Raw genomic sequence first — 26277 nt, 5'->3', positions numbered from 1 at the left:
TGAAACAGCATTTGAAAAGTTTCTTTGTGTATCTTAATAATTTGAGGAATTGTTTGGATTGAAAATGAGTTAAGTGACATAAATTCTTTAGGTAATTTTTAATGTCTTTAAAATTCCTGTTGCAGATAGTTAAGAATAAGCAGTATGATATACACACAGAATTTGCATCATTAAAGCAAGAAAAGAACCCAGTTCCCAATGCTGAAGAATGGATGTCGGATGGGTGCAGAGTGTCTGATGGACTCATAAGAAATTTCGTTAAGAAAGACACAGAAGCAGAGGCGTCCCAACACACTGTGTGCTCGGTGAAGGATGAGGAGTTTAAATTCCAGGGGCTCAGGCACAGTGTGACTGCCAGGCAGTTGGTTGAAGCTAAGATTCTAGACATGAGAGCCCTTGAGCAGCTGCGACTTGGCCTGAAAACTGTTGAAGAAGTTCAGAAAAGTCTCGACAAGTTTTTGACAAAAGCCACCTCAATTGCAGGACTTTATCTAGAGTCTACAAAAGAAAAGATTTCATTTGTGTCAGCAGCCCAGAAAATCATAATAGACAAAACTATGGCACTAGCCTTTTTAGAAGCACAGGCTGCAACAGGTTTTATAATTGATCCCATTTCAGGTCAGACATACTCAGTTGAAGATGCAGTTCTTCAAGGAGTGGTTGACCCTGAATTTAGAGTTAGGCTCCTTGAGGCAGAGAAGGCGACTGTAGGTTATTCTTGTTCATCTAAGACATTTTCAGTATTCCAAGCTATGGAAAATAGAATGCTTGACAGAAAAAAAGGTAAACAGATCCTAGAGGCCCAGATTGCCAGTGGGGGTGTCATTGACCCTGTGCGAGGCATCCGTGTCCCTCCAGAAATTGCTCTGCAGCTGGGCTTGTTAAATAATGCCGTCTTGCAATTTTTGCATGAGCCATCCAGTAACTCTAGAGTTTTTCCTAATCCTAATAACAAGCAAGCTCTGTATTACTCAGAATTGTTGCAAATGTGTGTATTTGATGTCGACTGCCAGTGCTTTCTGTTGCCATTTGGGGAAAAGAACATTTCCAATCTCAGTGTAGCAAAAACTCACAAAATTTCTGTGGTTGATATTAAAACAGGAGCAGAACTGAGTGCATATGAGGCTTTCCAGAGAAACCTAATTGACAAAAACATTTATCTGGAGCTTTCAGGACAGCAGTATCAGTGGAAGGAAGCCACGTTTTTTGACTCCTGTGGGCAGCCTTCCCGTATACTGATGGACACCAAGACAGGGTTAAAGTTTAATATTAATGAAGCTATAAAGCAAGGAACAATTGACAAAGCTTTGGTCGAAAAATATCAGGAAGGCCTCATCACACTTACAGAGCTTGCTGATTCCTTGCTGAGCCGATTAGTTCCCAAGAAGGACTTGCATAGTCCTATTGCAGGCTACTGGCTGACTTCAAGTGGGGAGAAGATCTCCTTACTAAAGGCCTCCCGAAGAAATTTGGTGGATCGCATCACTGCCCTCAGATGCCTGGAGGCCCAAGTCAGTACAGGAGGGATAATTGACCCCCTAACAGGCAAGAAGCACAGGGTGGTCGAGGCTCTACGTATGGGCCTTGTGGACGAGGACTTTGCCCAGCAGCTACGACAGTGTGAGTTAGTGATCACTGGGATTGGTCATCCCGTCACCAACAAAATGATGTCGGTGGTGGAAGCCGTAAATGCCAATATCATAAGTAGGGAACTGGGAAGCCGATGCCTGGAATTTCAGTACCTGACGGGGGGCTTGATAGAGCCACAGGTTCACTCTCGGCTGTCAATAGAAGAGGCCCTCCAAATAGGTATCATAGATGTGCTCATCGCTACCAGACTCAAAGACCAAAAATCATATGTCAGAAACATCATATGCCCCCAGACCAAAAGAAAGCTGACATACAAGGAAGCCTTAGAAAAAGCTGACTTTGATTTCCACACGGGACTTAAACTGATAGAAGTGTCCGAACCTTTGATGACAGGAATTTCCAGCCTCTACTATTCTTCCTGACAGGACATGTTTAAATAACTATGAAAGGCCGACATATGCCACCTGTTCAGAGAAGATGGAACTGACTCAATGTGCAGTCCAAGAATTACATAGCTAACTCAAAGTGCTGTTTGTTTCCTGAAGGTCCAAATAATTCACTGCTCAGAAGACATAATTTTAATTGAAAATAACAAAAATATTGCTGCCCTTAAAGCAGATCCATTTAGCTTTGAGAATAGCTGTTTGAAATCTTAGCCACACTGAAATAGACATATTTGCATGATGTGATGGTACATGCTTGTAATCCCAGCACTTTGTGGTAAGAGGACAGCCACAAGTTTGAGAGCAGCCTGAACTGTATGGGGAGACTGGCTGAAATAAAATAAAACAATAAATTGTATTTTACCTACAGTGTGGAATAAAGTTGATAATGAATCTCAGCACGCTCACAGCATCAGTCCTCCAGCCCCCCCCCCCCGAGAATCCAGCCTGGGACTTGCGTCCCGTTATTAAATGATGTGTCACAAAGCACCACTGAATCAGAGGACATGATGTACATCCATTCCCTCATCCCTGAGGCTGCAGTGCTTGACACTGCTTGGGAAACATAAAAAGTTTTGGGTTTTGTGTGTAATAACTTTCTATACATATTAAAATGTTCACCATGAGTTCTCATTTCTGGTTGGGACTTCAGAGTTAAATTATGAATATACTATGTTGGAGGAGGGGAGGAGTTTTCCTTGTTCTGTGTGTTGGTCTGTGTGTAGACCCGCTCACTTTTCCCTTGCCTGTTACTTCTCTATCCACACAATCCAGATTGTAATGCTAATGCAAAGGCAGTCATCCCAGATCATCTAGTGCCTCAGGAATAAAGTTGAGTTCCTTTGTCATTCATGAAACTGCTGGAAGAGTAGACCAGTGATGAAAGAGTGTTTGTCATGGCTTTCTTTGCTACTGTAAATTTGGGAGCTACTGTAAGTTTGGGAGTAGGTTTGCTGTGTGACATTATACACATGATTAAGTAAATGAATAAAATAGCTCAATAACCTGTAGGTGATGGAAAAAACATTGTTGTATTTTTGTTTTTAGTGGTAAGCTCAATTTTAATAACTCAGTCATTTACTGGAATGTGTCTTTTCTTTTTTTAAAAAAACCAACTCACCTGTCAGAAATTACTGGAAGAAGAAAAGAAAGAGCATGTTGAAAAAGCCAAAGAATTGCAGAAATGGGTATCAAATATCACCAAGACATTAGATGGCGCAAAAGCTGGAAAGTCTCCCTTCTCTAGGCAAAAGGTATCCACAGAGGTCCTGGTTAATAATAATAGGTAGAATTTACTGAGTGGTAGAGTACCCCTAGCATAATGTCAAATTCTTTACCATAACTTTTATAGGCGGGTATTACGCCAGAGTATTAAACCAGAGGTTAGTCTATCCAAAGAAGCACTGTTAATACTGGCAGGAGGCAGTGTCCCTGGTACCAAACCCTGAGTTTATATAAGAGCTTTGCCATCAGCAGGCCTATGGGCTGTCCTGCTTTCTCCTGAGGGCCTGCCCCTGCTGATGACTGTGATGAGAATCATGAGGAGGCATCCTATCTGTGTCTCGAGCAGTGCATTTCATGAAGATACAGAGTCTCAGTCTTACAGATGGAAATAGAACATTAAATACAAAGTTAGGGATTTCACACTTTTGAGTAATAACTTCAGATGTGCTTTTCCTTATCATTTTTATTTGATAAGGAAGTATCTACAGTCAAATCAGAAATTTCAGATTCTTTCCCTTGTACACCAGGGTTCTTCAGTCCTGAGGGCTATTTTCGGTTCCCAGCTACTCGGCATTAGTTGGGTGGCAGTGGCTGAGTGTGCTGTTACTGCTGTGATGTCTTTGGACTGTAACACTGGAGCCCCTCAAGACATTGGCAGTTACAGTATAATTCTAATAGTGCTGCTGGTGGTAGTGGAAATTGCTGCTGTATTTAAAGAAAAAAATGCTCCACCAAGATAAAGCCTTCTTCCCCACCCTCTCCAAGGAATACATACTTTCATAACACTCCTGTTCCTGCCTGATACTTGGAAGTTTCAGGGCTGTCATTTAATGTGAGATGTAGGCCCTCTTCTAGCTGTGCCTCAGTGCCTTTTACCATTGGTTAAACCTGACATTGTTGACTTACTACACACAAGATACTACTTTCTCGTCTGATTTTTGTGTGTGATGTAGCTTTACTTGGCGTTCTCTTTCCGAGAAGTTTATAGATCTGGTTATATTCCTGAAATAATATTCGAATGAGCTAAAGCTGTATTCTCAGTTTTAATATGTGGTGGGGCAGAAAGGAGAAATTTGAAAGCATCTACATTTGGTGTTCTGAATTCAAAACCTTCAGAGTAAGTCAGTGCAGATACTTAATTAAAAATATCTTTGTCCTTTTTTTTCTATCAAATAGAAGACAACTAAAATAGTCACGTGCTACTTAGCAAAGATTTCTTGAAAGAACAAGTTTCTTTTGGGAAACATGGGTTAAAACCCTTGGTGGCTTCACATTCTGTAGTTTCCAATCTGCCAGAGCATTACTAACTCACATTTAGACCTGAGGCACACAAGAGTAGACAGAGACGTTTAATACACATGACCTTTATTATAACTCCACAGAACCCTTGCTGGTATTGCTGTTCAAATTTAGGCAATAAATTTGATGGCTATAAATATATCTTCCAAAATTCCCTATGACCTCATGATTACTTGTAACCATGAAGACTAGATTCTAAGTTGGCCCTAAATATAGTATACATAAGTGTACATCATTCTCAGCCCATTCTTTCCATTTAAAAGAATGGCATTTTGTGAAGCACAGATTCAGATAAGTGTCGGGTTAGGAGAAAGTGTTTCTACAGCCTCTTGCCTTTTCCCCAAAGATTAGTTTACTTCTTTGACTCAAAAGTGGTTTCATAAGTGTGAGTCTTAGCATTGTTTAATTTTGAACTGTGGACTATAGAATAATACTTTTGCCATGATTTTTTTAAAGGAGCATTGTATTTAGGACCTTGGGGAAATAAAGGTACTCTTTGGAGAAGATACACCACATTCATAGATCTTTTTGAGTACTGTGATTTTTAAGGATGCTGTTGGACTGTGGCTGAACTTCTGGCCCGGTAGAGATTAACATTTATTCATGGTTGGACTGGGAAAACAACAAGAACACACATCATGTGGAATCCCTAGTTGTTAACATGAAAATGAAGGCATTAAGGGTAGAGAGCACTGCCTGTCTTGATGCATTGGAAATAAAGCACTCTTTTTATCCAGGCCAGTACCTGCCAGTTACTAATAAGTTATTAATCTGAGTCATCAGGAAAATTGACCCATCGTTTGAGTCTTGATAAAAACTTGGTTAATTTTTTTAAAAAGAACTAGTATTGTCTTTTTGAGAGGAGAGTTGAAATGCCTTCTTTACTTTGCAGATTTCCAGTGAGGAATTATCAATCAAGAAGGAACAGTTATCTGAAGCACTTCAGACCATGCAGCTGTTTTTGGCTAAACATGGAGACAAGTATGTTGCTTTTCATCAGAATTAGAGACATGTTTTTAAAAATGGGTCAGCACAACAGAAGCTGGTAAATTATGATAGACATTATAAAAATGGAATTGTAATTGCAATTAACATAAAGCATATTAGGTTTATATACTAGTTTTTAGCCACAACTTAAAAACGTGCCTGTTACCCACATATATTACTGACAAGGAAACAGGCTCTGAGAGGTGAGAAAGTAGCTGGCGAAGGGCAGAGGGGAGAGCCCAGCCAGTATCACACCCTTGGGAGAGCCCTGTGAGAGCACCTTGCACAAAACATGTGTAAATATGTGCTTTGTTTCCTTGCTGTAGTTTTTAATACTGTATTTTGGTCCTGCTTTTTACAAGAAAACTTCCTGTATTTTAAGCAGTGACTCGGGGAAGGAACACACTTATCTTAAACTCTTTTTGAACATCCTCGTTAGGATTATTGCAGAATAGGTTAGGATTGTAGCTCAGGGAATCTGTTAATTTTCCTTGTAAGTCTGTCTTCATTTATCCTTCAGTTTAAATGAGTGTCGTCTTGAGAAATGCTACCTTAATGCCTCTAGTACAATGTCTTTTCCTTATCAGATAACAGCAATTCTTATTCTTGGATTTGTATGTTGGAGTGGTATGGATATATTAGTTCACACCGTTCCCTTCATCCCCTTTCTCAGGCAAGGGAAAGACTTCTAGATTGTGTTAGGGCCATGTTTAGTTTTCATGTGCAGTCATTCCAAGACCTGGAGCTGTATGTTAAGATCATATGATGTCATCCAACCTAACGTAATTTTTATCCTTGAAGATAAGCATTTATTATTTTTTATCCTTTATGGTTATTTTAGAATGACAGACGAAGAAAGAAATGAATTAGAAAAACAAGTGAAAACTCTTCAAGAAGGGTATAATTTATTATTTAGTGAATGTCTGAAACAACTGGAAGAATCACAAACCTCAGGAGATACAAATGTAGAGGAGAAGGTAATGTTATCTATTGAACACAAGGCTGTTCCAAGAAACTTAGGTGTTATTGTGTGACTATGGAAATATATATGTCAATAATATATTACTTTGAATTTCTTACATAGATAAAATATGGAGAGTTTATTTACATGTTTGAGATTTCAGTGTTGTTTATTAGGTACAATCTTACACTTGCTGTTTGTCAGTTTATGTGACATCTTAATCTCTGCCTTGCATGGTAAAAAAGGAATGATTCATTTCTAACTCTCCTGTTCAAAAGCTATTTTCTGCTATAGTAGGTATTTTATCATAAAATATGTTAGAGGCTGTGGGTCACTTCAAGTGGTGGCATGAATGTGTTATGGAGTTTGTTTGACTTTCAGAGATACCTATGAGAATTACTGAAGTAATGTGAGTCCATATATTGTAGTGAAGACGCCTTCATGTCTTCTTAAAATAGACATCTTTTCAAGTTTTCTTTTTAACCTAGCAGTGCATAGCAACATGCCAAACAATATTTAATATTTAAAAAGGTCACCTTATATTTAATTCCATTTCTCTTGAGAATACTTTCTGCATAATTACCACATTTGGGGAACGGATAACAATTTTCTGATACCTTTATTTTCAAATGTCTTTGAAGTAGTATGCTGTAAACATCAATAGCATGGGGTTTGGTCCTCTCTTTCATGTCACTAGATATTAATCTCACCCAAATACGGGAAGCATGACTTGCCTTTTAGGTGTGTGTTCTGTTCTTGCATTGTCATCATCCACTCTGCTGTGTCCTCACTAACCTTCTTAATGTACACGATATGAAGTTTTCAATTCACAGATGCATGTTGTTTCAAAGCTTTTATCATATCCTGTGCTGTTGAATAGATCACTGACATAGATCACTTGTGCATTTGAGCTGCCTAACATTCACAGCATTGCTGCGCCTTGGTAAGTAGAGGATTTTTATAATGAAAAGTATTCTTAAAAAATCAAAACCAAAAACTAAGTTGCATGAAATTCTGCCCACCATTGTGCACCAGACTGACCTGAGAATTCTGCATTTTTCTTTCAGCTGGATAAAGTGATTGCAGGCACCATCGATCAGACAACTGGAGAAGTCCTTTCAGTCTTTCAGGCAGTTTTAAAAGGCCTTATTGACTATGACACAGGAATCAGGTTGCTTGAGACACAACTGCTGATTTCTGGTCTAATTTCACCAGAATTAGGAAAGTGTTTTGACCTCAAAGATGCCAAAAGTCATGGCCTTATTGATGAACAAATTCTGTGCCAACTCAAAGAACTGAATAAAGCTAAGGAGATTATTTCTGTTTCATCATCTAACAAAATTCCTGTGCTAGATGCTTTGGATCAAGGCTTGATATCAGAGTCCATGGCCATTAAAGTTCTTGAGATCCTATTTTCCACCGGTTTTCTAGTTATCCCAGCCACTGGAGAACACTTGACCCTGCAGAAGGCTTTCCAGCAGAATTTGGTTTCATCGGCATTATTTTCTAAAGTCCTGGAAAGGCAAAATATGTGCAAAGATCTTATTGACCCCTTTACCTCTGAGAAGGTGTCTTTAACAGATATGGTGCAAAGAAGCATTTTACAAGAAAATACTGGGATGTGGCTTCTCCCTGTGAGACCACAGGAGGGGGGTCGGATAACATTAAAATGTGGACGAAGCATAAGCATTCTGAGAGCCGCTCACGAAGGCCTCATAGACCGTGAGACCATGTTTCGGTTGTTGGGCGCACAGCTTCTGTCTGGTGGTCTGATCGAGTGTACTTCTGGTCACAAGCTGACTGTGGAAGAAGCGTTAGCTGAGGGGGTGATTGATGGAAACACCGCCCACGGTATCCTCACGCATCAGGTCCAGACAGGTGGGATCATCTGCTCCAACCCTGCTAAACGCCTGACCATGGATGAAGCAGTCCAGTGCAACTTAATCACTTCCAGCAGTGCTCTTTTGATCCTGGAGGCTCAGCGAGGCTATGTTGGCCTCATTTGGCCCCACTCTGGTGAAATATTCCCCACATCATCCTCTTTGCAGCAAAAGTTAATTACAAATGAATTGGCCCACAAAATTCTGAATGGCAGGCAGAAAATAGCTGCTCTGTATATTCCAGAAAGTTCTCAAGTCATTGGTTTGGATGTTGCTGAGCAGATAGGAATTATAGATAACAACACAGCATTGATTTTAAAAAATATAGTACTGCCAGATAAAATGCCAGATTTAGGAGATTTAGAAGCATGTAAAAATACCAGAAGATGGCTCTCTTTTTGTAAATTCCAACCATCAACAGTTCATGATTACAGACAAGAAGAAGATAGTTTTGAAGGAGAAGAGCCAGGGGCAGCTCAAAGCTCAGAACAGACTAAGAAATTATTCTTATCTTACTTGATGGTCAATAGCTATATGGATGCAAACACAGGGCAGAGGCTTCTGCTATATGATGAAGGCTTGGAGGAGGCTATAGGTATGCTCCTGGATAGCTGCAGTGCTGAGTTTGGTGAGGATGCAGCTGTGAAAGATAGTCTGGATGTCATTGGCGTCCCTGGTCTGTTTCTTCATAGTGCTGCTAGTAAGGGAAAGACTGAATGTATGGCTTCATCAGCTAATTCTGATAAAAGTCATTGCAGAGAATCTGGACATGGAGAGACTTGTGAAGATCAAAAGGATGTCCCAATTGAAAAGCGTAATGGTAAAGTGGGAAATAATGCTATCAGTAGTGAATTTTATCAGTCAGAAAACCTGATAGTAACTGATGAGGAAGTTAACACTTCATTCAGTATGTGTATTCCCAGTCCTGTGCCCTGTGTAAAACAGACAGAACCCAAAGAGGCTAGCACACTTGGACATGACTCTGAAAACAGACTTAAAAATTGTGAAAATCAAAGTCAGCCTGAAACAAATGAGCATGCAGATGAATGTAGTCATTCTAAAAACATTCAAAACTTTGCAAATGATTTGATATCAAGGCCTGTTGTAAAATCAGAAACTGATAGGTTCTGTGATGTGACTGAAACAAAGAATGAGGATAACATAAAACAGGATTCATGCAGCTTTGATTACTCCCCTAGGCTAAGTACCTTACTACGTCATGATAGACTGAGGCATAGTCAGAAAAGTTTTAATGATGTGTGCTCCCTAGAGAATGATGGAAATCCGTGTGAAGCCTCTTCATTGTCATTAAGTGACCAAAACATGTTACCAAATCAAAGAATGGGAGAAAATTTTCAAGATCAGTTTCTCGGAATTGCAGCTATTAACATCACTTTACAGGGAGAAACCAGTGTAATGAAATCTTTAAATAGTGCCTGTAGTCCTCCTCAAATACAATCTTGCAGTGATGAATACGTTTCAGACACTTTGACTGAGAATGAAGAAATGCATACTGCTTCTCAGTGGACACCTGCAGGCAAGCAAAATGAATCTGAAACAGAAGACTTCTCCTGTGCCAACAGCACCAATACATCTTGGATCTGTGGTAGCCCTGTCCTTCAAAAAGCCATCAGTGCTTGCGACTATGAGACATCACCTCTGGATGATCAGCAGAGTGACACAGAAACAGATACCAATAGCGATAATGATTTTTATGATACTCTCTTGTTTGAAGATGATGACCATGATTCTCTGCTTCTCGAAGGTAATATCCAGGATTGTCTGCAGCCTGAGGAGTATGACACCCTACAAGAGGAAAATGAAGGAATGGTTTCTCCAGTGGATGTTTTCTATGATATTTCAAAAGGAAATGAAAGTCCTGAAGTTCCCTGGGGAGGACTAGTTGGCAACTTCAGTCTGAGAAATGAATCACAATGTCTTGAAGGTTTTCTCATAGGGACTGAGAAAGCTGAGTTAGATGCTAGTAACAGAAAACATTTAAGTTCATTTGGTTCAGAGAAGGTGAATGAATGGGCAGTGGGAACCTCATCAGAAAGGAAACACACAGATGACCTTGAAGGTGGTATGTCTGACTCACTGACTAATTATGAAATTGTAGGAAGGGAAGGGAGTTCTGGTGATTCATTAGAATTTGATGACACTGGTAGTTGGAGAAGAAAAGAGTATATAACTGGCCAGCCTGATATTAACCATTTTGATTCTATGCAAAATGAGGAAAGTTATAGGGACTATATGTGTGACAGTAGTGATCAAGATGATGATGATGACAATGGTGCTGCTAATGGTGATGCTGGAGGAGAAGCAGTGGGAAATGATAATGGAAAGTCTGAAGATAACCAGTTGTGTGTCATTGCTGTAAAGAAAAATAATGATAAAAATCAAAGTATTAAAATGCTTGTTTCAGATAAAATGCATAATTATAGTTCTCTAGAAAGACAGCAAAGTGTAAGTGTTTTACAGTTAGAATCTATTAGTAAGAGCAACTTAGTTACTGACAGAAACCATCTTCAGGAACACACAACTGGGGTTGTTCAACAAAGTGAAGAAAATATGTTGACTCATGAGACAGTACTTAGAGGTACATTGTTGCCTAACACTGAAGACAGTGAATCAGGAACAGTCTTTGGTCCTGAAGTTATTTTACATAACAGTGTTGGTTCAACTTCTGAATTAGACATTGATCTAATAAACACAAAGATAAAGATGATTCAAGGGCCTGAATCTGTCAGTCTTGAGAATGTGGCAACCAAAATCAACCCATCTTTTGACAAAGCCATTGGTGCTCAGCCTGTGGTAAAAGGGAAACCTACAGACAACCAATTGTTATTCACTGCCTCTATGACTGCCAGAGATGACCAGGGACCTGGAAGAGGCCAAGGGAAAGCTGGCACAGTCAGTGTACTAACAGAAGGTTCTGGGTCTGCCCAGAAAATGTGCTTAGGTGAAGAAGTGCTTATAGAAGATCCAGAAGAAGAAAATAAATATCTCAAACATCCACTTAATAAGAGTACAAAGGAGAGCCTCAATTTAATCAAAAGTCAGTGTCCATTTCCTCAGATCATGAACAGTGAAGATGGTGATCATAGAGGAAGCCCTGAGAAGGCAACTGGGGCTCTTAAAGAGGAACCAAAAGCTGCACAAACAGTGAGTAGTAGAAGTCCTGTTCAATTTGAGGATCTTGAAGAAATATTTCAGATGTCGGTTTCCAAGGTGATCAATGATGATGCTACTTCAGACGTTGTATTACTTGAAGGGAACGCCACCACTGTGAAAGAGTCATTCACCAGCAGACCTGGGAATGAGCGTGATCTGCTTGCTTTCCTAAAACACAATGCTAAAGGTATAAAAGCAAAAGATGTGCTGAAACCCAATGAAGACACCCCCAGCCGTGTTTTAATAGCTGATTCTCCTAGGAGAGAAGATTTACAGTTAGGAGAAAATAATGCAAAAGAGAATTTGGTTCCTACACAAGAATGCTGGCCTCTAAATAAGATACTGCAGCATAATGATGTTATTATTAAAGAAAGTGTCTCAGAAGGAGGAACAAAAATTGATCACTGCACAGCAGAAAACAGTGAAATCGTACTTCCAAGCTTGACCCTTAAAGATGTGGAAGACATTGGGGTAAAAACTGATCATATGAAATCAGAAGTGTGTGTAAATGAAATAAAGAATGATAATTCTGCCAATACTTTAGATACTGAATACTCATTCTTAAAAATTGACCATGAGAAAGAAGGAATTGAGAAACAGCCTCTAAAACAACAAAATTTGTCTCTAGAACACCAAGAAAAGGTGACACAGATTGTGGAACTATCTCAGGTGTTTGTGAGGAACATAAAGGATATCTTAAAAAACAAATTGAAAAATAATTTGAATCCTCAAGAGGTGGCTGACCCTTCCGCTTATGTAGACCCTGAAACTTCAATTATAAACTTAATTAAACAGATTAGCTCCTCACAGTTGATAAGTGAAACATCTAATGTGTCCTTCAACTCTTCAATCAGTGACGGCCCTGGAGTTCCCCCTGTGAATGACTCCGCAGAGCTCAGGACAGAGAGTAGAGATGACCTTTCCTGTATCACAGATATTAACTCTGAGCATCTCCTTGATATACTGAACCCAAATCCACATAGCCCAAGAATTACAGGAGTGTTCAATTTGATGAGAGAGTTAACTAAGCTGCAATATGATCTAGAGCAAAGAGGTATTTCATCTAAAGTACCTCTAGTGAAACTTGAAAAGGCTTTCTATAAGCTGCTTACTGACAGGTATTCAGAAAAAGGAGAACAAGTTAGAGATCTGAGTCAGAAACTGTGTACCACTCCTGAGATAGTGGATGAAAAGCCACACATTGTCAGTGATCATAAAAGCAAAGAAGGAAACCACAGTTCTCCTAATTTACAAACCATGAAAGAAAGGCAACTGGAAAGCCCTGTTGGGTGTGGATTGGAATTGCCAAGAGATAAGAGACCTGAAGACCTGTGCAGTGACTTCCTGAATCATTTGGCATGTGTTGCTGGATCAAAAGAAATGACTTATGGAGATTCCCCAGGGGAAAAAGTAAGTAGATTTATGTATTTTATATGGAAGTATTTTATACTAGTTAATGTTCCCATCACTAAGACACACTACGTGACACCCACAATTTAAAGAAAAAAAGTTTTTAGCTCACAGTTTTAGGAGATTTAGTACACAATTATAGGCTTCACACAGAAACCTCATGGCAGAAGGACATGGTCTAGCATGGTCTGCTCAGTTCACGCCAGCTGGGTGGTAGATTAGGTAATAGTGCCAGAGAGGCGAGGGACTGTATGGTTCCCTGATCACACCTCCACGAACTGATAGGGCCATGCCTTACTAACCTGCTAAAAGGATATACCAGAGCTGACAGTCACATATCTGCATGAGACAGTTGGGAATAATCCCTTATGCTTTATTGGCTTTCAAAATCTGCATAAAGGCTATTGAGTTCAAATGTTCAAATTTGTTTTTAGTTTTCCAGTGAATTGCAGCAGTGTTCACAGCACACTGAAAAAATGCATGAGTATTTAGCTTTCCTTCAAGATATGAAGCCTCCTATAGACAACCAAGAGTCTGTTGGTAACAGTCTGGAAGCTTTGAGGAATCAACTTAAACAGTTAGAGGTAAGAATTGTCTCCTGCTGTGTTAGCTTCTCATGACTAGAAGACACCTGAGAAAATCACAGGCTTATTGGGGCTCAGAGTTTCAGAGATTCCGGTTCCTAACCATTAGTCGTGGTGCTTTAGGCTTGTGATGCAGCACATCATAATGACATATGGCAGAGCAGACCACTTACTTTGCCAGGTATGGTAGCACACAGCTGCAGTCCCAGCATTTGGGAGGTTGAGGCAGGAGAATCACTGCAATTTTGAGGCCAGTCTGAGCTACAAAGTGAGTTCAAGGCTAGCCTGAACTGCATAGTGAAACCCTGTCTCAAAAAGGCAAAACAAAACAAAAAAACACTACCTTTTGCTGAGGAACCAAAAGACAGACCGAGTTAACACAGTGTGCTTTGAATGCATGTCCCTGGTAACCCAAAGCCTTATACCAAGGTCTGTCTATACTGCTTCCCTGTGGCACTGAGCTGGGGACAAATTCATGGTCTTTAGGGAACAGTCCCACTCTAAATTATGGTAGCTGGCTATTTATGGATAATACCAGTTTATATAAGGTTTGAAAAAGTGGAGCACTTCTTATGTTTCCTGTTTATATTTTTCTAGAAGTAAATATGTCTGGGACATATTTCTTTATAGATCTTTGATTTGAGACTGTCGCCAATTGCTGTGATTTTAAAAAAGGATATAAAATTGGCAGAAGATTTCTCAAAGTCTCTTCCCAGTGACTTTCCTAGAAGCTATCTTGAAGAATTGAATATGAGCCACCAGAGTTTGCAGACTGCCTTCTCTTCCCTGAGCAGTGTGTTTTCAGAAAAAATGAAACAGATCATGCTTGCCATTGACTCTGAAATGGTGGGTACAGAAATGGCAAGGTTTCTAGAAACTTTGATTATTTGAAAATTTAGTTGTAAGATATTTAAGTGTTAGGCCTTGAAACAGTATCGCTATTTGCAGGAATTTTAAATTTGGAAAACATAAAGAAATTAATGCATAATTTTATTTTCTAGTCCAAACTAGAGGTTTCCTGCGAAGAGTTTCTGCATAAACTTACGTCATTCTCCGAATGGATATCAGAAAGGAGCAGATCTGTGAAGGATACTGAGGCTCTGAAGGCTGAAGATACTGAACATGTGAAGAAAAATTTGGAGTTTCTCAAGGCAAGTGTCAAAATAAATATGACAGAGGACATTATAAAACCTATGGATTTAATACGAAAGTATTCAGAAAAAAATGTAATTTTCCTAAGACTAGAAAGAATTATTTCTTTTATCTCTATTAGATGTTTGTTCTTAGCACAGTTGTAAAATAATCATCACTTTGTGGTTGTATGTGATATTATCCTACATACCTTATCAAAATCTTACCTCAGACATGTTTAGACTTAAAGATTTCTGTATTTATGTAGTAGTCACATAAATGTGTTATTATAAATTAGTCATATAAAATTAGTCAGATAACTACATGACAGTTTATGTAGTATCTCTGAGGTAGTCAGTTTGCCATCGTTATTTTTGCAAGCACTTAATTTGAACACATTTCCCATAAACAGGAGTAGGCTTCTTGCCTCAGTCACAAAACTGAAATCCTGGTACAGTTCATTCACATAATCTTCTCCATAATCTTGTGATTACCTCAGATTAATGGATGTTGTAAGTATTAGCAAGGAGAATTTTAATGTATGGTAAATGTACCTATCTTTAAGTCTTTGCTTTTCAATTCCATTTTAAATATGATGTAGCGGACAAAATATTCTTAGGGGAGTTCTCTGTTGTATAGTTGTATGTAATAGTAACAACCATTGTATTTAAAATGTATTTAAAATGTAAATTGTATCATCTGTTCCTAGATGATAGATTTTTGTTGCATAATAATAAATAAAAGTCTTTTAACTTCCAAGGCACTGAAAAACCATATTTTAAAACATGAGTATTCTTGTTATTATAACCCTGATCAATAGCCTTACTCCCTGTTGCTAACTCGTACCACTCTGTTCACAGACTGTGTTAAAAGACCTGGGGCATACCAAAATGCAGCTGGAGATGACTGCCTTTGATGTGCAGTTCTTCATTTCTGAATATGCACAAGATCTGTCTCCCAACCAAAGCAGACAACTGCTGCGGCTCTTAAACGCAACTCAGAAGTCTTTTCTTGATGTGCAGGAATCAGTAACTATGCAGGTGGAACGTTTAGAGATGCAGTTACAGCTAGAACGAGATCTTGATGATCAGAAGGTTTGCCTTTCTTTGTGAATTGGGAACTCTTTGCTTTTACTTCTTCAAGGTGAAGTCTTACTGTGGCTGTCCATGGATTATAGCATATTAGAAACAATTGTCCGGACAGGTTTCAGTGAATAGGACATAGTACAGCATTCCTACAGTGTAGTACGTTGCTGTTTTTATAACAATGCTGTACTTCAGGCAGTTTTAATTTTTGTGACTATGTTATGCTACTTAAGTGGAATGCTTTTTTTTGTTTTTATCCTACTAATAGGAAAGAGGTATATACTGAATAATTTCCAGGAATCAATTGAGGGCAGGTGGCTCAAGAAAGTTGGGAAATCTTTGTCCTCAGAGTGTGGCTTCTGGAGCCACACCTTCTGCATTGTGCATAAGACGGGGCGAGGCACTTACCCTCCTTTTTCTCACTGGTAAAGTGGAATTAATAGCAATACTTAAGTGGTAATGTGGGCACTGATAAAAAAAAGTTATAAATACTTAATACGTTATCCAGCATGTGCTAGGCTTTTAGGAAAGATGAGCTATCTTTACTATGTCTAGAAGATGGATGATCAGTGTATACATGATAGGAAAAAGAATGATGCATGCAAACTGGTTTTGACTCAGTCTTTTAGGTTATGTAGTTAATTGTATTACAGTACTGTATCTAGTAGTAGGAATGAGAAAAGAAATGGAAATGCAGTGAGACATAGTGATCAGATAAACATTGCATGCAGTGTTTTTTATTATTTTTTGAAGCACAGGGCATTGTCTCTAGCATGATATCCTATTTATACATATCAGTTATGTTAACAGACAAGTTACGACTAACTTCTCTTTTGGTGTCCTTTTGCAGAATTCATTGTGTGTGTTGCAGGTTTCAAGAGCTTAAGAAAATGGGATGTTTCTTCCTGTTGGTCAGAAGCTCCATCTCTTACACATATGCATGGCCAGTGTTCTGCTGAGTAACTTCACCCCAGTGGTCTCGTTTCCTGTATTTGGGCCATGGTCCCACTTTCTGTCTCTGCTTGCTCAGTCTGTGCTCCACTGCTATTGTGTTTACAGCATACTTAAATGCTTATAGAGGAACTTTGGAAAAGTGTGTGCTAGTCAGGAGTCCTCACAGGTGATTTTATGACCACACATTGATGACATTTGGGTTTTCTCCACTTTAGACTGTGGCAGAACGTCAGCAGGAGTACAAAGAGAAACTCCAAGGGATATGCGATCTTCTCACCCAAACCGAAAACCGCCTCATTGGTCACCAGGAAGCCTTTGTGATTGGAGATGGCACAGCTGAGTTGAAGAAGTTCAGGACTGAGCAGGAGGTAGACTCATACTTCGTGGCAGCAGCTATCTGTCCCGCTCGGTTTGATTTCTGTTGCTTGGAGGACCATTAATACTACTGAGTGCTAGCAGCAGGTTTAGATTATGTTTTTAGAAGCAAGGCATACCTAGGAGTCCTGAGCTGTAAGCTTTACACTAAAAATTAGATTCTCAGTTTGAAGCAGGCCAAGTAATTTTCCTGGCTTTTTTAGGGTAAGTTACTGGATGGAGGAGATACAAAGGAGACTTGAACGAATTAAAATCAGAACCCACTTAAGGCCAACCTGCTCACTGTAAATCAGAACAGATAGCCATCACTTTGGGTTCTTTTTTTCTTGTTAGCGTATCCTTACTCCTTTTTATCTTTTTTGTAATTTGTTCCTTTTTATTTGAAGAAAAATGAAAATAAAAACCACAGATAGAGATACCTTCATTTTAGTGTAAAGAGGAAGCATTCTCATTATAACTGAATTTTTTTGTTCTAATTCCAGATTTTGTACATAGTTAACTTCATAACTTAATCTCTCTAAGCCTCAGTTTCCTCAGTGTTGTACTTTCATTGCTACATTATTTTAAAAGTTAAATGTATATTGTGATTAAATTATTATCACAGATAATGTCACATAGTAATAGCTCAATAAATAGGATCTGCTCAATTCAAATAACTTCTGAGAAAAATTTGAGGAGGCTTAACATACACACAAAAATATTAAAACAAACACAATATAATATAGGGAACAAGCTGGGAATATAGTTCAAAGACATAAGCACCTACCTGGTAAGTATAAGATCCTGAGGTCAATTCCCGATACCAAAATAAAGGGAGGAGGAAGTGGGGAACCGTACATACAGACATTTCTTCTGCCTAGTCAAGAAAGCTGTAAGTATGGAAAATGGATCTTAATCCTGAGCTTCCTAGAAGCAAGGGCAAAGAATCTAACATCACATATTATTATTGAGTCTGGTGTTTAGAGGAAGAAAGATCTTCATTCACTGGAGGAACTACTTTTTTTTTTTATCTTGAACGATATATATTAAAAATAAATATTTATAAACAAATAATACTATGTATTTATAGACTTTTGTAAATGTGCCTGTATTAAAAATCTGGTATATGCATATTTGCATATATTACAGACCAAAAAAAACTTCAGTGCTATCAGTGTTTCACAAAGTACACTCTGCAAACTACATTCTTTTGTTAAGCATCAAAATCTCAATCTTATCTTTAGATTTCAAATATTACATGATATTGAATAAGCTAACCAACTCAAACTGACATATTCAGTGTGCTTTTCAAATTACACGTGTTATACTTTGATTCCCCTCTTTTAGAATTATAAATTTATGAGAGCTGTGTAGTAATAATTTTATAGAGTAAATTTTTTCTTTTGTGTTATAAGGAATTACAGAAAGACATGCAAAGAAGTACACAAGCATTGGAAGAAGTAGTAAGAAACACAGAGAACTTCTTAAAAGAGAATGGTGAAAAGCTGTCACAGGACGATAAGGCTTTGATTGAAAAGAAACTTAGTGAAGCGAAAATAAAGTGTGAACAGCTTAACTTGAAGACAGAACAGTCCAAAAAAGAGCTGGATAAAGTTGTGAAGACGGCTATCAAGGAGGAAACAGAAAAGGTCCTTATTCACACATGTCGTACATTATTGTTTTGTCAGGAATGACTAATATAACAGCTGTTTGGTTTTATTAAGTTTATCAGGTGGTAATGAGTGAGAGCCTCAAAACTGGAATTCACAGATTCTAGGTATATAATTGACGAAACACTACAGGAGAATTGTCTTTCTTAGCTTATTCTTAAAATTGAGGTAGGGTTGTGAAATGTCTGAGTATTGATGAATTATAGTTGCAACTTCAAAATGTACACTGTTTTTAACTGCAAGTGAATATGTCAGAGTAACTGCTGCTTTAAGGTTTAATTTCACTGTGTTACGATTGCAAGACATGTCAGTTTTTACAGTTTAAAATGTTTCAAGTTTTACGTCTGAAATTTTAAAACTACACCTGAGTTGCATTCAAAAACATGGTGTAATATTCCTGCCCAGGTTGCAGCCGAGAAGCAGCTAGAAGAGAGCAAAACCAAGATAGAAAACCTTCTGGACTGGTTGTCAAATATCAACAATGACTCAGAGCGGGCAGGGACAGAACACAAACAGCTCATTGAGCAGAATGGGACCCACTTTGATGAAGGCGATGGCAGGCTGGAAACTGGAGAAGAGGATGATGAGAACGGCAACTTGTCAGCCGTTGATGTTAGTGAGCGCGATGGAGGCCCTGAGGACAATCTCAATCAGCAATACCAGAAGATTAAGGTGTGTTGTTTAAACATCATGATGCAGTCAGAGTCTCTTCCCACGAGAGCAAAAGACAGAAACAACTAGGCTCATACCAGGTCTTATTGATCACAGCAAAGAAAGTCCTATTTTCCTACGTTGTCATTATGTCAAGAATAATGAATTATGAGAGTTCCAAGCAAATCAAAAAAATGAGAAATCAATCACTGCGTGTAGCACTGTATGAGTAACTGAAATTGTGTTATAAGAAATCAATACATAGTAGTCATACTTAACATTTATACAGCAGAGACAGCAGGCCAATCACTCTTCAATCTTTCTGTCTTATCTCACTTAGTTTTTCTAGTTACAACTTGAGGTTATTTTCATTTTGCAGGAAAACTGTAACTTACAAAACTAAAGTAGTTTGCCCAGGTACACCTGGAGGGATGAGTTTGAGTTTAAACTTGGCCATGAGCATGGTTGTTCTGCTGTGTGTGCTTATTTTTTTAAAGAGAAAAAGCAATAAAAACTGATTCAAAATTTCAAAACAGGTATTATATAGTAGGAGAGTAACAATGGTGAATACATTGTGTATTTTTATCTTCAAAGTATTTGCTCATATTGCAAGGTATAGGAATGAAAATCGATCAAATTACATAAGCACAAATCTTATTTTTTCAGCAAGCTAATAGAAATTAATAGTGTGACTATCTTGTTTGTGTGTGTGTATATATATTCTTTTTCCTTTTCACCCATCCCAGTGTCTCTTTCATTTTGAACAATTTCTTCTCATTTCACAATATCAAAATATTCATTTTGAATCTTGCCCTTCAGCTTTTTATACTAGGGAGACAATACAGTGTTTATACATGCAAGGCTGATTTATTTTACTTATGAGTATGCCTCAGATTGCATCCATTTACCTATAAAAGTCTGAAGTTTATCCTGCTTTATACCCAAGTAGCACTCCCATTGTATAAAAATACCACATATGTTTTATTTCTCAGTTGATGGGCATTTGGGTTCTTTCCAGGATTTAGCAATTACAAATTGTGCTGCTATAAACATGGGTGCTCATATATTGCTGTGGCAAGATGTTTTTAGTTCTTCTGGAAAGATACCCAGAAGGTAAATAGCTCAATTGAATGAGACCTTCAATGCTAGTGTTTTGAGAATTCTCCACACTCATTTCCATAGTGGTTATGCTAGTCTACACTCCCACCAACAGTAGTGAAGGGTTCCATTTTCCCCACAGAACCTCTCCAGCATTTGTTACTGGTTAGCCATTCTTTCTGGGGTGAGTTAGAATCTCAGTGTTGCTTCAATTTGCATATCTCAAGTGCCAGTGATGTTGAACATTGTTTCATATATTTATTTGCTGTTTGTATTTCTTCATTTGAGAAGTTCCATATTCATCTCATTACCCATTTTGGAGTTGGGTCTTTGAATTTCTGGGGGGCGGATCTCATTTTTTTCAGTTCTTTATATGTTCTAAATAGAAGTCCTTTGTCTGAGGGACACTTGGCTAAATTTTTATCCTACTGTCAGTTTTCCATTCGCTCTGTTGGTGATTTCTTATGACACCCAGAAACTTTGTAATAAGATGAGATCTCAGTTGTTGATTCTTTGAAGTACTTCCTGAGCAGTTTGAGTTTTGTTCAAGAAGTTTCTGCCTAACCCTATGTCTTTGAAATTTATACCTACTTACTCTTCCAATAGGTTTAATGTTTTTGTTTTAATATTTAGATCTTTGATCCATTTTGACATCAGTTTAGTTAATGATGATAGACTTGGGTCTAGTTTTAGTCTTTAGCATAGGGAGAGTCAGTTTTTTCAGCACCATTTATAAAAGAGGCTTTCTTCCAGTGAACATGTTTGGCTCCTTTGTCAAAGATAAGATGGCTGAGTGTGTTTGTAGTTGTGTCTGTATCTTTTGATCTGTTCCACTGATAGGTCAGTTTTGTTTTGTTTGTTTGTTTGTTAGTCCCATGCTGATACTTATCACAGCTTTGTAGTATAATTTCAAGTCAGGGATTGTGATACTTTCTGCCTCGCCTTTGTTGCCCAGGATCGCCTTTGCTATTCCAGGTCTCTTCTGTTTCCAGATGAATTTTTGGAATGTTTTTTCTAGATCTGTGATGCTGTTGATAATTTGAATGAGATTGTATTAAATCTGTATAACAGTTTTGGGAGTGTGGTCATTTTCATAATGTTGCTTCTTTCTATCCATGAGCAAGGGATTTTTTTATATCCCCTTAGATCTCTTTTTCTGAGTGTTGTAATTTTCAATGTATAGATGATACATTTCTTCATTAGATTGATTTCTGTTTCCTTTCTTTCTTTCTTTCTTTTGTGAAGGGTGTGATTTTCTTAATTTCTGAGTTTGTTGTGTAAAAAGTGCTATTGATTTTTGAGTGCTGATTTTGTATCCAGCTGTGCTACTGAATTTGGTCATTAGTTCTAGAAGTCTTTGGAGGTTTTGGAATCTTCTACATACAGATTATCATGTCATCTGCAAATAATTATAATTTAACTTCTTCCTTACCTATCCTTATTCCTTTTATTTCTCTCTCTTGTCTCATTGCTCTGGCTAATGTTTCCAGAACTGTATTGATTAGGAGTGGTGATAGTGAACATCCTTGTCTTGTTCCTGACTTGAGAGTGAAAACTTTCAGGTTTTTTTGTTCATTTAGTATGATGTTGGCCTTTGTTTTGTCATAGATGGCTTTTATCAGATTGTCCTCAAGACCATCTATTCTGATTAGAAAATAACCTACATAATAAGTAGGGTTTTTCTCATGAATGAGTGTTGGACTTTGTCAAAAGTATACTGATTGTTGTTGACTGAATGGCTTGCTCTGCTACATTGAGCTCACATCCTTTCTGATTGTCGTTCTTCTAGACAGTTTGTTCTGGTGAGAAGAGACATAAAAATTTTTTCAAAAATTCTGTGCATGATGGAAATTAACACTATTATTAATGATAATCTCAAAAGGAGCTTTTGAAGAAACATTTTTAAAGTGTCATATAACTAATGAATTTACCTCAGGGTTTGTTTTGATTTTTGATAACTGGACTTTAGGTACCTTTTCAGTTCTGTTTTCCTCCAACTATTCCTCTTTGAATCTTTGGGATAAGATAGTCTCTGTGAAGTTTTTATAGAAAGTACAAATTAAGCCAGGAGAAGAGCAAGAGTATTTACTGTATCATGGTTTCAGAGACTGTTTCAGGACCTCATTATAATTGTCTCTAAAAGTGGAAAATTTGATGAATTCCTAAAGGAAAGAATTTGATGAGTTGCTATGAGTCAGTTATAGGGATGTCAAGAACAGTTCATAATCTGACAAAAGTGATGAAAAGTATTTAGTGGACTACACATAAAGATGTCACATGGGCCGGCTCTCCTTTCCTTCTGCAGGGTGCCACTTCCTTCTGCTCTTTGGCCCTGTAAGAATATGAGAGCCTGGCAGTGTAGGGAAGCTCTCACCTCTATGGCATGGAGCAGTGGCCAGCAGCCTGCTGTGGGCACCTGCAGGCCTTTGGCTGTGCCTGGCCCATCTAGCCCTTCTCCAGCTGTAGAAGAAAGGGGTCTGATCAGATAGGAGGTAGTTCATTAGCGATTCCAGATCTAATTAGGTGCAAAGCCCCTTTGGAGAGTAGCATCCAAATATAATTCAGATTCTGGAGACGTAGTCTGTGGGGAAGATTTGACTATGAGGGTACAAATGTTAGTATGCTGTCAAACAACTGATTAGAAGTGAGATCACCTTACAGTAGCACTTGTGAGTCCCTGAACCTTCGCAGCACACAGCTTATTTTGACTCTTACTCGTTGGTCCAGCACTGTTTTGGGTACTCAGTATTCATTCCCTGGTGAGCAGGACCAATTCCTGGTGCCAGCGCTTGTGTACAAAGTGGAGGGCCAAGGACGAACAACATAGCAGCAGAGCAAGCTGCAAGTTACATTTGCGGTCTGCAGTGCTGCTGGAAAGGCTCCAGCCTGGGTAATGGTAGTCAGGTGTAGCTTGGAGACCATTTTCAGTCTGTACATAGGATAGTGAAGGTGGGGTTCGCTGAGATGAGATTTGTGCAAGAATTTAGAGGAAGTAGCAGTTTTACCAGGTAGAGATGTGATCACAGAGCTGTCACTAGACAAAAAACGGGATCAAAAGGTCTTATGAGTCTCTCCAGGTGAGGTGGGAGCAGAGGGGAGGCCATAGGAGGTGTAAAAATAGCCCTCAAATACAGAAATCAGGACCTGTGGCTCCATGAAAGCCACCATGAAACATGTAGAGGTGTTGTCGGGACCTCTGGAGAAGGCCCTGGAGATGGAGGGACAGCGTGGGAAGAGAAGGGGATGGAAAGAATGACGACGTGTCCTGTCCATGTGCAATCTCCACAGTCACTGTGCTGCGAACGTGAACTGTAGTAGTTAAAGAATATGTACCCCTTTGCCCTGTTTGTGTGGCACATCAGAAAAGAGTATTTACGCCTAGAGGGAAAGGGGTCCCATTCCCTGAGGCCTGCCTGCTGTCCCCACACCAGGCCAGTGCTGGGTCAGTCTGCACAGCTGAACCAGTTTGCAGCCTCCCCCAGGACGGTGGGCCAGGCGCTGCGGGGTGTGTGTTCCACGTGGGGTCTCCCGTGCTCCCCAGAGTCAGCTGTTTGTGGAGGGGCCATTAAGTCCATGTTGACAAGTAGGAAATAATACTAAGTAGCAACTGCTTCACCTGCATTTGGCTTTCCTGGACATTTAATTGTTGAAATGTTTTTTCTAGTTTTAAATATATATATATTTCCTACACATTTCATGATCACTTTCTAACAAAATTATTGCAATTACTTGCTCAGTAATTAAAGATGTTAGCAGCCTCTTGAGTGACTATAAGGAGGTAATGAGCGAATGGAGCTTAGATCGGAGACACTTAGTTTAGTATTGGAACAGAAAACTGTGATTATCCAAGTACTTACGAAGGTGGTAAGAGAAGAGGGGAAATTCTCTTAAATTTAGAGACTCCAAAATGCAGCTGTCTTGTTCTGAAGTTCAGCAGAGAGGAGAGTGTCCTTTAGCTTGAGGAGGGGGTATGAGTGGCCCTGTGGGTCGCGTGTGTCTGCCGGCCCTGAGGCCATGGGAAGTCCTGGCTGCATTAAACCTGTGGTCACTTTGTCCTCACACAGGCCCAGCATGAGAAGATCATTTCTCAGCACCAGGCGGTCATCATAGCCACGCAGTCCGCACAGTCCTTGCTCGAGAAGCAGGGCCACTATCTCTCTCCTGAGGAGAAAGAAAAACTGCAGAAGAACATGAAGGAGCTGAAAGCACACTATGAAACCACACTGGCCGAGTCAGAGAAGAAAATGAAGTTAACACACACCCTGCAAGAGGAATTTGAGAAGTTCGATGCTGACTATGGCGAGTTTGAGCACTGGCTGCAGCAATCTGAGCAGGAGCTTGAGAACCTGGCAGTGGGTGTGGACAACCTCGGTGGCCTACTGAGCATGCTGAGCAGGCAGAAGAGCTTCTCAGAGGATGTTATTTCTCACAAAGGTGACTTGCGGTACATCACCATCTCTGGAAACAGGGTGTTAGAAGCTGCCAAGTTATGCAGTAAGAGAGAGGGCAGCAAGGCTCCCGAGGCTGATGTGGACACTTCCGCCACCCACAGAGAAGTCCAGAACAAGCTCAGTCATGCCACCGATCGGTTTAGGTCTCTCTACTCCAAGGTAATTTTATTTTTTCCAAGAGCAAAGTCAGTGTGTGAGTATAGTTTGCATTCTGTTGTTCTCTTTTGTTTTTGATTTAAAAGCAGGAAACCTAAAAACCTATACATCTGCTTTACTTTTGAAAAATGTGTTTAAAGGTAGGAGCTTAAAGTTACTTCCTCTGAGAGTGGTTCTAGGAAGTCTTAGCACAGTTCTGATAACCAACCAGCTTGACCACAGGCAGCAGTGACATCTGGATGTAGTGAAAGTTGGAGCAGCCTGTCCACCATGGTGGAGACTTGAAGGTCCATGGCAGATAGGCTCTCAGCAGAGACAAGACTGCCCTGTGGGTTTACTTCATCAGTACACTGCTTTCATACTCTAGTATTAACAGGCTTTCGATTCTTTTAAATATCTAAACAAGAAAGAAAATTAGGAAAATACCTAAGAACCCACACTGTGTAAACAATTTAAAAATCATCATTGATTCTGACTTCACTTTTAATATAAACTCTTTGTCCTTTTTGTGTTGATCGACCCTGTGCAAAATATGAAAATAATTTATTAAACACCTTGTAAATCTCCCCCATCTACACAGAGTATTCATAAAACTCAGGGAATCTGATGCAAGATATCTTTATTTTTATCTTTATCTTTCATTCTTGTTTAAGGCTCAGCCATTATAAATATTCTTTTGAGTTGATATAAATCTAGAACTAGATCCTCATTTTTATGATTGTTAATTCTCTCATATAAAGTAAAAATCTTAGTCCTAAACCTTTGCTTGAAATCTTTTAGTTGTGTAATTCACATATCTTATGGTAGTTTGGTACATACAGTGGGTTTTAGTCTCCATTTTAGTCTCCATTGCCTCCTTCCTTTTGTTTTTCAGTGTAACGTTTTTGGAAATAATCTGAAAGACCTGGTGGATAAATACCAACACTACGAGGATGCATCCTGCACACTTCTGTCTGCACTGCAGGCTGCAGAGTCCTTGGCCAGCAAACACTTACTGGAACCCATTGCTGTGGACCCACAGAATCTGCAGAGGCAGTTAGAAGAGACCAAGGTAAAAACAGAAAGCAGAAAACAAGAGCGAGACAGACAGACAGACAGACAGACAGAGACAGAGACAAAGAGAGAGAGGAGTGATGTAGTCCTTTATTCATCTTGCTGAAAGTCTTCAGTTTCTC

At 39.0% G+C, this 26277-nt stretch overlaps 1 protein-coding gene across 31 annotated transcripts in view; it reads left to right on the top strand.

Moving 5' to 3' along the window:
* Window positions 1-26277, top strand: part of Dst (dystonin) — a 455117-nt gene that overhangs the window by 289306 nt on the left and 139534 nt on the right. For 22 of the 31 annotated variants that reach the window (XM_063256887.1, XM_063256898.1, XM_063256893.1 and 19 more), the window contains 13 exons: window positions 3161-3286; window positions 5449-5537; window positions 6385-6520; window positions 7572-12968; window positions 13403-13552; window positions 14183-14398; window positions 14554-14703; window positions 15544-15777; window positions 16938-17090; window positions 18492-18725; window positions 19152-19418; window positions 24560-25105; window positions 25977-26153. In XM_063256887.1, coding sequence (XP_063112957.1) covers window positions 3161-3286; window positions 5449-5537; window positions 6385-6520; window positions 7572-12968; window positions 13403-13552; window positions 14183-14398; window positions 14554-14703; window positions 15544-15777; window positions 16938-17090; window positions 18492-18725; window positions 19152-19418; window positions 24560-25105; window positions 25977-26153 — 7875 coding nt within the window. Of the gene's footprint in view, window positions 1-125; window positions 3044-3160; window positions 3287-5448; window positions 5538-6384; window positions 6521-7571; window positions 12969-13402; window positions 13553-14182; window positions 14399-14553; window positions 14704-15543; window positions 15778-16937; window positions 17091-18491; window positions 18726-19151; window positions 19419-24559; window positions 25106-25976; window positions 26154-26277 lie in introns of those variants that run through there. The other 9 variants (XM_063256908.1, XM_063256905.1, XM_063256906.1 and 6 more) reach the window with 3 other exon arrangements.

The sequence above is a fragment of the Cavia porcellus genome, unplaced genomic scaffold (assembly GCF_034190915.1).
Source record: "Cavia porcellus strain 051 isolate PalLab524CR breed Dunkin Hartley unplaced genomic scaffold, mCavPor4.1 scaffold_10, whole genome shotgun sequence".
NCBI lineage: Eukaryota > Metazoa > Chordata > Mammalia > Rodentia > Caviidae > Cavia > Cavia porcellus.
Note: the sequence above shows the minus strand (reverse complement) of the source record. Positions and strands in the feature narration are given on the sequence as shown.